At 32.9% G+C, this 13,867-nt stretch overlaps 1 protein-coding gene across 10 annotated transcripts in view; it reads left to right on the top strand.

Annotated features, from left to right (window-relative positions):
• The window catches only part of eya4 (EYA transcriptional coactivator and phosphatase 4), an 80,225-nt gene that overhangs the window by 38,920 nt on the left and 27,438 nt on the right, over nucleotides 1-13,867 (top strand). For 4 of the 10 annotated variants that reach the window (XM_066700220.1, XM_066700211.1, XM_066700233.1 and 1 more), the window contains 4 exons: nucleotides 2,201-2,250; nucleotides 6,525-6,646; nucleotides 9,897-9,980; nucleotides 11,486-11,563. In XM_066700220.1, coding sequence (XP_066556317.1) covers nucleotides 2,201-2,250; nucleotides 6,525-6,646; nucleotides 9,897-9,980; nucleotides 11,486-11,563 — 334 coding nt within the window. Of the gene's footprint in view, nucleotides 1-2,200; nucleotides 2,251-6,524; nucleotides 6,647-9,896; nucleotides 9,981-11,470; nucleotides 11,564-13,867 lie in introns of all 10 variants that reach the window. The other 6 variants (XM_066700225.1, XM_066700213.1, XM_066700266.1 and 3 more) reach the window with 4 other exon arrangements.

Below are 13,867 nucleotides of genomic sequence, written 5' to 3' on the forward strand. Positions count from 1 at the left end.
GAATGTGCAGCCGGACTATAAAGGGATATAGGAAGTTATCAGTAGGGGTGCTTTTAAGTTTTGCACAGTTGAGGATAGTATGTAAAGTTTGGATACTGCACTTAAATATGTTTCCAATTATAAGTATTAAGTCTAACATCCAGACCCCAAAAAGTAATATGTACAATTTAATAGTTGCGCACAGATTAAGGGAAGAATTCTGATGCATAAATATAAACCTGGACCATCCCAAGACTGAAATCAGTAATGCTTATAAGCATCAGAATAAGGCACAGCTGATGTGAATTTGAAGTCCAGCTGTAACCAACTCCCTAGATGGCAGCAGTAAATCCCTGACTGTCAGTGACTGTTTGATGGAAAGTCTAGGAGATGTCTTTGTTTTTTGTTTTGTTTTTATTAACAAATGATGTAATGTGGTTTCTGTGGGGGTATCCCTTCTTTGGTTCCAAAGGATCTACTGTAATGATCTTGGTAGGGAAGAATCTTAAAACTGCTACATTTAAACTACATGTTAATCAAGATACTTTTTTCATTTTAAGGGATTACCCGTGTACTGTTGTAAAAATAGGTGCATTAACTACTCTGTAACTGTCTGGTAGTTATGCATTTACAACAGTGTACTCTTCATGGATTAACATCATTGTGGTTTGAAGACAAAAATGTTTTTTAATCAGGTTTATATCGGTAGGGCTATCGATATGTTTGTAATTGAAAGGACCCTGTTTACTTGCATCATTAAGTTAATTCAACATTAAAATAAAATTATACAAATGATTAAACTAATGAAGTGTCCTATAAACATATATATATATATATATATATATATATATATATATATATATATATATATATATATATATATATATATATTTATATAGAGAGAGAGAGAGAGAGAGAGAGAGAGAGAGAGAGTAAATATGTTGGAATGCATGTCAACAGGATTTAAGATACCTGGGTTAAAAATGTTTGAGTTTAATGTTATTATATCAGAAGATAAGCACTAAGCAAAAACAATATAATTGGTGTTGAGTGGAAATCTTTAACACAGAGGTAGTAGTTATACTATTAATGTGTATTGCTGTACAATCCCTTGAGGTAATGGAGTGTTGTGTTTTTTTACCATCCCTTTTCTCTCAAATTTACCCATAATTTGACAGGGGGGAAATGTGTTTAAATCAGGAAAGCTTTTTCTATATAATAACCCAGAGACTGTATTTATTGTGGCAAGTTCATTTAATTGTAGCTGGATTCATTTAAAAATCCAGCTGGAAAAGAATGAGTTTTTTTTTTTTTTTTACTTTATTTTTTTATATTTGAAACCACAGTGAATGCTTTGAAACACCACAAATCAAAATAACAAGTATGACTTCAGCACTTCAGCAGTCGAAATATCAGCATTGCAGAGGGTAGTACTTCACTTGTATTTTCACTGCCCAGTTATTTGGACTTTCTCCTGTTATACACCATTTTGTTTTGTATGTTGATAAATTGTAACATATCCTCAGAGCAGATCAACTGGATCCTGTTTATTCATGTGTAGAACAAATATGTGTGTTTGTTTACCAAGAATCTGTACATGTATGTGGTTAACCACACACCGCTGTGTTAAATCCCATATTTAACTCTGACGTTTGAGAGCTGATATAGATTGCATTAGCTGAGATGCACTGCCAGATAAGAAATATGACCAATAAGAAAGCAATTATAGCATCTTGTTAAATAAATAAATACATAAAATCAGGGTTAGTTAATGATATGTGTTGTCATGTGACAGATGTAATTGACATTTTATACTGTTTGCAGATTAAAAAAACAAAAAAAAGTTGTTGCTTCCAAAAGGCTGCTTATTTTAGAACCAAAGACTGAAATAGAAGCTGTAGAAATGAGGATAAAATAATACCTTTACTGAATAGAGAACAGCAGCTTCTAAGTAAGGGACCCAGTTCTTTGGTGTCTTTGTTCGTATTCCCTTGATGATTGAGCCAGGGCATTTTACATACTAATGGGGCTGTGGAAGTGCATTTGGCTGCTGTTCATGGGAGGCAATAATGGAACATACTGTTTAGTGAGTTCACACTGCTCCTGCAAAGTATCAGGAAGTGTTTTATAAAGATCACGACGAGGAGAACGGGATACATTATAAGTACTGTACAAGCAAGAGGAAGAGTTTTCAAAGGGTCTGTTTTTTTTTCTATTGCAGGTAAAGAAAACGCACAGCGAATCACATGTTTCAGAGCCTTCAAATACCAGGTAACTAACATTGAAATTAATTTATGAATACACAGTAAATAAAAGAGCATTGTACCATTAAGCCAAAGGCTAAGACAATAAATGCATAGATTTTTTTTTACTTATGGCCCCTTATGTCAAGCTTTAGAGCTATGTAGCTTTGCTGTTGTGTTGAGTTGTGAAAATGAGAAGTCTTCTAAAACACACATCTGTAGCTTCCTGCACGCATATAGGCTTCAGTGTTATATCCCTTGTCATTTTATATGTAGTCAAGGGTATGAAAAGCAGAATGTTATAGTGGCTGCTTTGTACATTATTTCAGGATATGATTAAGACACTTATAAGTAAATACGTCATTTTCCCTTTCAAATTGATAAGATGTGTAACAGTGTGCTGTTGAATCATTTAAAATAAAACCACAGTAGGCTGGGTATATTTCACGTAACTGCAGCTTCACATTTTGAGTAAAAAATCTTCCATGGTGGCAATCTACCATAGAGAGGCATGATAGTTTAATCAGACCCTGCACATGCTGAAGTATAAAGAGTATTTCTGTTATGAAGTAAGAGTGTCGGTTGGCTTGAGGGGTTTGTTTAATATCTTTTGTTTGTTCAGTAGGTTCCAGTGTGTTGCTCTTGGATTTCTTTGCATTAGAATAAATGCAGATGGAATGAGTTTTGTGCAGTGGGGAAGTTATTAGATTGGGTGTGGGAACTTTGTCAGGAGAATTCCTGGAGTGACATTTACATATCAGCAAATTCTTTGTCTTACTTGGCCCTTATTCTTTTTTAGGGAGGACACGTTTAGGTTGCAGATGTGATGGGTTAAACTGGGGTTAAAGAATGTATTGACCTCTGCGGTCTCTCATACGATAGGATTCCCCCAATTGATAACCGAGAAAAATTAAAAATGTAATTGATTATGTGTAGTAAAAGGTTATTTGTGATTTGTATATATTTGTATAATACTATATATTGATAAGGTATTTATTATACTGTATATTAGATATAGTGCTATAATTAATTAAAATAAGAATTAAATAAAAGTGGTGCCCTTGTCACTGGCAATTACTGCTAAACTCAAGAATTATGTATGAAACGACATTTATTTGAAAGCATTGCTTTGTTCATTAAAATGTGTTATACATTGGTGTTTAATTATTTAATATAAGTGAAAAAATATGTTTTTTTGATACAGGGATCCAATGAAGTGTGAAAATACTAATATGATTACTATATGTGTACTGTAAACAAATAATTAAGAAGTTAAAAAATGAATTTCATAAAGTAATGTTTTTGAAAGCTGTTTGAAATCTCATGGAAGTCAGTTTAATGGTTAAAATGATGGTCAGGAATAGAATTAAAAGTGGGATCATTCATATCCTATTGTATATAAAATCCATTCCTGGTTTGGACTTGTTGGGAAGAAGTCACATTAATTTGATGATGATCTCATCAGATTCATGCACCCTGGTGGAACATCATCCTGGTATCACTGGCCAGACAGTGATGCATGCTGGGTTCCCCATTTTCAATATGATCCTCTTTCTCTGCCAGGAATACATAAATTAGTCAAAAAGACATAGAGAGGTAATTGAAAATACATAAAACCTTCAAAATGAATTAATCTTTATACTTTCCTGAAAATAGGAATTGAACAAATTGTATCTTTGATATCTTACTACTCACTAAAGACTATCTTATTCTTTTCACATTGGAACAATATGTTAATCAAACAGGACAAAAACAAGACATTTACTAGTAGATTGATGTGAATTGAACACTGTGAACCTATACAATATTGTGGTATCCCATTAGCATACCATTGTAATTATTTGCAGTCAGAGGGGATGTGTCTTGGAAAAAATAATGAATATGCCCTCCATTAAAATCTTTCACCTCTGCATGATATTCAGTCATTTAGATTCAGTTTAATCATGGAATCACAGATACTCAAATGCTGCTTCATAGTAAAAAAAAAAGTAAACCAAAAAAAATTGGAATTTACTTTTGCCAATAACACTTACTTGCACAGAACAACACATTTACAATTGAGAAAGACCTTGGAGATTAACTTGTTTCATTTCCTAGCTTTAACGTTAAATATTGTTAAAATCCTTTCCTGGGAATTTGTAACTGTCATTTGCCAATATATGTTAACATTCTGCTCTTACGATATCTACAAAAACACTGACTATCTTTCTTAAAATAATTTACCATAAATGTATAATTTATGGTTTGCCACTTACTAATAATATCACTTCACCCTCAAGCATATTTTCTTATGTAATTACTGTAAAAACCCTGTATGTTCCTCAGAACTTTAACTTTAATCTACCTCAGAAGTAATTTTTTACATAAGCACTGCCAGCAATGACTGAACAATATTATTCCTCAGGTTTACATGAAACAGTTCTCACATTTACAGCTGCAAAAACTTCAATTATTTGTTATGATTCTACTTTATGGTTGCCCCTGCCCTGCAATTATCCCTTATTGTGTAGTAGAAACATTTAAAGCAGTTGTCGTATAAATCAGCTTGCATGGAGCTCTTGCTTTCAAAAACTCCATTTATATTTGTCACTCCAACCTGAAAGTGAGTTGCAGTCAGCTGTGAAGATGTTATCAGTTTGTTCCTTCACAGTCAACAATCAGTCTTTACATCTATAGAAAATTTAATTGGCAACTCACACAACTGTGATCTGTTGTCTTTTGTTTTAAATTTGAGCTTTGTGCTTTGATCTACCTAGCTGGGAATCTTTAAGGCACAGCAGAAAAGCCTACTGCAAGTTTCAAACAAGCAAAGCCTCTGTTTTTCCTTTCAGCCAATGTAATGGTTTTGTCTGATTTAAAAAAGGGGGCGCTTTTGCAACACAAAGAACATTGACTCAGCGTGAAGAAGGAATATATTTGGATAAATAACACTGCTAAAAATAACAAGTTATCATGTTACACTACTGTTTGATTGCTTTGTCAAACATATCTACAAGTTGTGCTGTATTTTTTGTTGAGAAAATACTAATAAATATCAACATATGAACATTTTATCCAAGATCTAATGTTCAGCATATTTTATAATACTTAAAAACGCCCCCTTTTCACACCAATATATGGTACTCCATCAACAACAAGAATAATAATCAAATATATTAGTAATAAATATTTTAGTTTGTTTTTGTGATGTCAAATGTCTTTTACTTCATTTCAACCTGCTGTGGGCAGACATTTTCCAATTGTAATTGTGTCAATTTGTAACTTAAAAAAATACAAAAATATTGAATTATCTTATGATGAACTTTAGCAGTTGTGTTTTATAATGTAATGTATAAATATTGTGAAAGAAATGCTATGAAACTTTTGTTAACTAGAACAAAAGGGAGATTGTCAACAGAGCTGTACTGAGATGTGTATTGCTGACTCAACAGTATTTGAATGCCCTTGAATTCCCCAAATCCATCACACTGTTGCATATGTCATAATCAGTACATTCTGATTCGTGGCGAATATAGCCAAGGAGAAAAACACATTCCAATAATCTTAAACATCTGGTTCTCAAATAAATCTTAAAATGTACTTGGCTGCTAAGTATACTCTTTTATAGGATAAACAGCCATTTGAAAGGCTTCCTCTTGATTGCGATTAAGATACCTTGAATTATTCTTATTGTCTTCAATGTGATCCTTGCAGATATTTCTTTGTGGATTACAATATATTGTAATATTATTTTCCCCCCAGAGGCTGCCATTTTCATTCTCACATGAAAGCATTTTGTAACATTTTGTTAATACAAACATGATGGTCACTTACTGGTTTTCAATTCTAAACAGGATTGTAAATAATTATTTTTATTTAAAATGTAGTGATGTAATGCAAAAATAAATCAGTTGTATCTCTTTGCTCTGGTAACATCCTAGTGTTGAGCAAAATTATTAGAGTGATATTCTCCTGAAAATTAAAGTATATATTTAAATGTAATTGTATGCCTACAAAGTTAATATATTGCTACACAGAAATCTGCATCTGGCAAGGAAAATCCATCTTCTTCTAGCAAAACATAGAAATCCAATATATGTGATATTTTGTTAATGCTACTGGTAAATGTATGTTTTGGCTGGTTTATAATATTGCACATTGCACAATGAGAACAAAGCATGTTTTCTTCATAATTCCATTAAGTTTTTTCTTCAGTTAAAAAACGGAGACTGAGACTTGATTAGTGTCAGATCTTAAATAAACATGTATATGTTTTTGCCTTGTAAGTGCATGTTGACGGATGACCAAGGTATTGTCTTGCAGGTCTATGGAAATGCAGGACTTAGCCAGTCCTCATAATCGAGTAGGCAGTACTGACACTCCTGGCTCCAAACTGGACAAGTCTAACCTCAGTAGCTCTTCGATTACATCCAATGGAACAGGAGGTAAGAAAGGCATTAGTGTTTCTTTCATATCCAAAAAAAAAGTGCTCTTATCTTTTCTGTAAAACATGTTTGTAAATCTTCCTTTCCTTTCAGTCAGGAACTAATCGGCGCACTTTTCCCATGTTTCTGTTTAGTCATACAATTTCTCCATTCTGACTGCTATGTGTCTGCTTGGCAGTGGCACAATACTGAATAAATCACACAAGATGACAATAGGCTGTTGCTTAGGTTAGGACCAGTCTGTCACCGAAGACTTTGAAGAAGCATTGGGTTGTTATTATGTTCTCAAATTATTAGCATAAAAAACAATGATTAAAATAAAAATCTTTGTACATGTATGTAAACAATGCATGGAGCACTTAGATTTTCTAAAAAACACTCAGCGGAGTTTGGCAGATGTTGACTCCATGCCCAGATCTAGTTGGAAAGTATTTCAGTTGAAACCTGTATTAAAGCATCAAATGTCTTTAACATGTCATCACCAAAGAGGCTTTTCCCTTCTTTCCAACTCCATAGAATTTTTTAAAAAATAATATTTTGTTTTAATGTAAACTTTTTAATTGAAATAACAGAGAACTATTCTGAGCTATTCTTTTGGATTTTTAGTAAAATATGCTAAATCTTCACAACTCCTAATAGTTTATTGTCCTTATAGATATATTTTTACCATGCTACCATTAATATATTATTTGACTTTAGGATTTTTATTTAAATGTGTAAATACATTAAAATAATAATCATAATAATAATATGCTTTTAATTTAAGCTAATTAATAATGACAGACAAAGACTGTAATATACATTAAATAATTGCATGTTAAATAAAGGTGGAATGATTTTAACAGGACTCTGAGAAACCAAGACAGTGGCAATATAACTATGTATTCCACATTCTTTGCATAAAGCATCATCAGAAGTATCGCCAGGTCAACATTTTAGATTTTAAGTTTTCGCCTACTAGTTTATTTTATTTGTTCTTGGGTAATTCCAATTTTTCTATATTTTCTTTGGCAAACAAATGTTTGGCTTCCAAACACAGGCTGAAAAAGACAAACTGCTACTGAGCTCATTATTCTGTCTGAACAGTATCTGTTTATATATATTTAAAAGATTATACATAAAAGATTAAATAAGCTTTGCAGGCATAGCATGGAAAAGGAAACCTATAGATTGAAGCAAGTGGAAACATCTTGGGGAGGCCTTCATCTAGCAGTAGATCAATATAGGCTGATGATGATGATATATCTTTCTATCTATCTGTATACTTATGTATATTTGTGTGTGTGTGTATATATATATATATATATATATATATATATAGAGAGAGAGAGAGAGAGAGAGAGAGAGAGAGAGAGAGAAGAGATAGTGATAAAGAGTGAAGACATAGCTAGATGATATTTTGTAAAATACTGAAAGCTAAATACTAATGTCTTATTGCTGGTAGCCCAAGGTGACTACAGCCTAGAATAGGTAGATGTTGTCATTAAGGGAAATACATGGTTATGCATTGCAGTGTATCAGCAATATAACTAGAGGATATCATCCCTTGTGAAAATAAGGTACATTCCTTGCTGTGATTTATCTTCCTTTTCTACTAGCAGTAGAGCAAGTCCCTAACAGTCCGTGTCTTTGCACCATTCTATTTGTGTACATTTTGTGCTTCTTGGAAGTACTTTTCTGGCAGACATTTTTAGACCCTAATTCCTAATCCAGACTGAAGTGAGATCCTAAGGGACCCTCCAATGAGAGTGCACCATGTAGACAATTTACACTATGACATCCTTGCCTGCCAGTATTTTGCTCCCAAGAGCAGATTAAGGACTGACACAAACCCGATGTAGCATTTAAGCAGCAAACTGTGTTTGAGACACCTGCTGGCAAGAAATGACAAACCTGACAAAATTATGAACCCCTTAACCACTTCAGAATGGCAGAACAATGGCATATTTTCTAAACATCTAGTTGATGACAAGTGTTTCTCTCTCCCGTGCAGTGGATCCAAAAATGAGATGATAAGCGAATTGTGATGGTGGCCTATAATTATTGACCACAGATTAGAATACTTTTTGTTTTGTTTTTCTTCAGTAGCTGTAGTCATTGTTGTTAACAGTCTGGCCTTTTTTTGTTTCGAACATACTGACTGAAATGAGAGGTCAGAAGTGCTTACCCTGTTCTAGTTTAGCTCATTTTATTATAATTTCATCTGACAACTGCTTTTGTCAAACAATGCTTGCATTAAGCAATTACATTAGAATTCGAATTTAAGAGGATTATAGTAAAGGTTAAAAAAATACAAAACGTAAGCTTGAAAATGTAAACATGATATTCATAGTTTTCAGTTTAGACCACAGGGGAACTTAACCAATGTTAATGTTTTACTTCAAATTATTTGTTTTGTATACATTTATTTTTACCAGTAAGAGAGAAGTTCATCAGTTATTTATTTATCAGTTTATACTCTGTCTGGCTCTGCATTATGGTTTCTTTCTGTTTATCTGTACTGTATATTTGTTTGCTGCATAGCTATATAAGTATATTTATTTGTAAGTGTGTATGTTTCCTTTATTAAGTAACATGAAAGCAAGTCTGTATACCTCTTAGGTTGATTTACTTGGACCACCACCAGTTCTCCCGATTTATGGCTGTCCAATGTTAATATCCTTTAGGAGCGGCTCCAGACAGATAAAACCTAAAGAGTATTTTAGTGGCTTTGGCTATTACTATAAATATTACAGTGACGTGTAGTCTTTTAAAATATAGATTCTTAAAAAAAAGAAAGGAAAGAAAAACAATTCTTTTGGAGGATATGTGCATGTAGGTTTGCCAGAACACATCCATGAGAGCCAATTACTTGACATGTAGTTTTTCAAGTCCTGGAAATTTGGACAATACAGATTATAATGAGCCCATGGTGTCCCATTATGTCATCTAGCATTATGTAGCTAACTGCGGTACACATATAATTTTAAAAAATGATTTTGAATAACATGGGCATTGATTTGCATTCTTTGACTTATTTAACCTGAAATTTTGAAGATGAAGCATTTTTGTAAAGGGTTTATACAGCACCTGCTCCATAACATTTGACTATTATTTTCAGATTTACTTGAGATAAGGATAGAATTTAGAATCCTTTAGAGCTTCTGTCCAGACCAGATGGATTTTTTGGTGGTGTTTTTTGTGTGACTGGTAGCTTGACTGTATGGCATATTAATGCACACATTAAATAACAATATCCTTCCCCCCTCAGGCGAGAACATGACAATTCTTAACACAGCAGATTGGTTGTTGGGTTGCAGCACACCTTCCTCTGCATCAAGTATGAAAGACTATGGTATAGTGCATGCGTGTGGACGTGTGGCTCAAGACTGCAGTGTTTTATCATGCGTGTGAGGGGGGCAGGGAGCATGTAGGACAGTGTACAAGAAGGGGAGTGGAATATTCATCTCTTTTTTCAATATTTTTTTTACATTTGGACTTAGGGCCAGATTAAATCAAAACTTTGACCCACCTGCTAATAGCAAACTACAAATCTGTTCATCATAGCGGTTACAATTATGATTAGAGGAAAGTGCCATCTTACTAAAAATGCAACTTGAGTACAGTTCTATAGTTTTCTATTAGCGGGTGGGTCAAAGTTTTGATTTAATCCGGCCCTTAATAAGTATATGTTATGTATGCATTTTCCCAGAAATATCTTACCCATCAAACACTTACCAAATACAAAAGCAAATATAATTACTGAGCCTATTACTGTACTTATGTATCCCTTCGACTGCTACCGTAAAGTATTTTTACATGAATTGCCACTTTTTGTATTTTATTTGATCTATCTTAAAAATATATAAAATATAACAACATCATAAAACTTAACACAACAATCTGTTCTGGAAGGCATTACATTATCTGTTTGTTTTCTTGTCATATATTGTATAATGCAGAAATTGTTATTTTTTATGTAATGTGGCAAGTTGATATTTGTAATAGAATAATAATTATAGTAAAACTTGTCTACAGTACTAGAATTTAGTTATTTGTTGTATCTGAAATAATACCTGGCATTTTGATATTGCTTTTAAATAAAACATTTGTGTGCATTAATTATATGAATATGATTAAACAAAGTCACTTATAATCATTTAAAAAACAAGACATAACTATTTTATGTTATTTGCTAAATCTAGACAAACCTGGACAAATATGAAGATTGCAGGTGTTTTCTGATAAAGAATTTAAATTAACAAAAAGCTTCCAAAAAGACCCTGTCAGAGGAATATTTGTATTATATTTATGGTCTTTAAAGTTATGATACATTTGAGGAGAGAGAGGGCAAGCTTTTTTGGCATCTGCTGGTGGTATGCAGGACTTCAGGCTACTGCCCAATCAGAAAAGAAAGCACTAACACAGTAATAGCACTGTTAGCTATTTCCATATGATTCGGATAGGTGATTTTTATTCACCATACAATAAAAAAACACACAGAATTGAGTGCTTTTCTTCAAACTTTTGGAGTTCACAGATGAAAATGCTATTATGTAATTTAAATAAATAAGTGATTCATTTTTAAAAGCCACTTTATTAAAAACCTGAAATGTTAAACTCACAAAGGTCTAATTTTAAATAATGGATGCTTTTGTGCTCGAATCTGTATAGATATTTGCTTTAATTGGTATTATTGTCAATGTGTGCTTAAAACATGTAAACATTCAGTTGTGAATTCCAATTAGTGCATATTTGTGTTGTGCGAAGCTTTGGGTGTTACATTCTCCAGCTAAGCTTTCTTGTGGGAAAAACAGTTTTATGTATGCCTATTCTTCTATATAGTGTCTCTTCTTGCAGTCAAAACAGAGCCAATGAACAGCAGTGAAACTGCAACAACAACAGGAGATGGAGCACTTGACACGTATGCCGGGTCAGGTAAGGCATTAACTGCGTGGCTGACATAACTGCACTGACCCACAGTTTTGCGGCTCCATCTGCACATTCACATAAAGCAGAAGTATGTGCAGCATCCGCAGATAAAGTCAGTCTCCTACAGAGCACTCGATGAAAGCCCTTAAACCCAGCGTACTGCTGTTCCACCCCACTGCCCTGCCTCTCCTCAGGGTGGGTCTGAACTTGACAAGTCCACGTTGAGATGAAACATCTCCAATTTAGGTAGAACACATACACACAAGGAAATGTAAAAGCCATGTGATTAATCACTCAGGAATTCATTTTGTATACTAAATATAAGCTCTTAATTGTAAAGTTTAACATCCCTAAGGACAAGTATTGTTTTTTTATGTTTTATTTTCCATGTGCTGGAGCCTCTAGCATCAACATATTAGAGGAACAAGTACAGACTTCATTGAATGCTGTTTTATTTGTTCGATTAAACCTTAAACACACATTAAGTAAGAGGGGAACTGTTTTGTCATTCAAATTCTTACAATTTGTCATCCTGCCTCAGAGAGGTCTTAATTTCTAAGATGTCAAAAACAGAAAAAGAGACAGGCTTCACATGTCATTGTCTCGGTATCTGGTAGTTATGTCTAGAATGCGTTGTGCGCCCACAAAAGGACATCCACTCAAACACTCAAGAAGATATGCCCTTGGGCTGCTTTATCCAGAACAAATGTTCTCAAGATCCCTGTAGTAAATATAGGGTATTTCAACAAATAGTGGTGATTATATGAATGTATGTATGTATGACTATGTATGCTGTTATTTCATTAGTGTTTAACAAGTTGTCAACATTTAACATTTACATGGGTATTTTACATATCTGAAACCAAGAACCAGCAAAATCAATTAAAATCTAAATTTGGCACCGGGTTTTAATGTGAACAAATTAAAAACTGAAATCTAGTATATTCTAGGCTCCTAAAATCCAGTCAAGTAACTGTAAGATTAAGCATATTTCAATACACAAGCATGTACTGAAAACATGTAGAGTCATTTTATCACTTCCTATATAGTTATATTCATATATCTTTAAAAGCTATTTCAATGCAGTTCTACTATAAATATTCACCTGGCAATGAACTAGAAAGAGCATAGTTATATATATATATATATATTGTTTTGTTTGTTCCACTGTATCCTCACAATTAAATAATCTGTCTTTGTAATGCTTAAATCTTGGCTTCTTACTGGAGGCCTTTTGATCAAAGTAAGCAATAGGAGTTTTTAGCACATAATCTCCACTTTACTTTGGCAGCTTGCCTGCAAGATGCATCAAATGAAAAAAAACCTAAGAGATTTATGACTTTTTCATAGCGGCATGATACAAGAAGTCGTAATGAAAAAATGCTTTCCTGAGAGTAAGACAGTGTCTTTAGATCACCTGGTGTGTTACCAAGGCTCATTTTCTTAAGACAGAATTGATATAGATGTTGACAGATTTTCCAGTTTAAATGCACAGTATCAAGGCAGGCATAATAATCCAAAGGCTATAGGAATATATTAATAACAGATGCAGCTTGCAAGTATGCAGCTTGCCAGAATGTATTTCTATAAACAAGAGACATGAGTTTTCGCTCCATCATCTGAATATAATTTGCACTATATTCAAAATTGTAATTTGGATATTATGATTATTTTTGCTTTTTAATTGTTTTATAGATTTGGCTTGAATGAAGTCACTTAACTTTTCTGAATTTTATTTATTTTTCTTTCAGTTACTATTGAGTGACTTTTGGCAGTTAAATATACCTGAGGACTCCATACATGGCTTAAGTATCGGAGAGATAAGATCTCCTTTAATTTTAGATTTTTATAGACGCAGATGTAAAACTTTGAGTTATTTCACTTCAGAGGGTTTATTTTATAAGAAATCAGTAATCCACTGGCAGATTATATCTTGTACGTCAATCTGATCAGTTTTACACAGTTAACAAAAACATAACTCAGTGTTTTAAAAGACCTTCAGGAACTGCATGTGGTTGTTTTAATCTGTATGTTTATTTATTTTTTTATTACATAATTAAATATTTAAATTCTAAAGTAAATTAATAATATAGTTTGAATTGTTATAGTTATTTTTGTTTTTTATAAAATACACATTTTACTATTTAATTATTTTACCAGACCAAAGATGATTTAAAATATTGAAATTCTAAAACACATAGAAGAACAGATTCCTGTGTATTTTTCAATTCATTATTGTTTTTATTTGATCACGTGTAGATGTTTTTAGTCGTATATTTTAAGTTCTGTTTGACAGTACATGCACAGTAC

Source organism: Amia ocellicauda, chromosome 1, assembly GCF_036373705.1.
Source record: "Amia ocellicauda isolate fAmiCal2 chromosome 1, fAmiCal2.hap1, whole genome shotgun sequence".
Classification (NCBI taxonomy): Eukaryota; Metazoa; Chordata; class Actinopteri; order Amiiformes; family Amiidae; genus Amia; species Amia ocellicauda.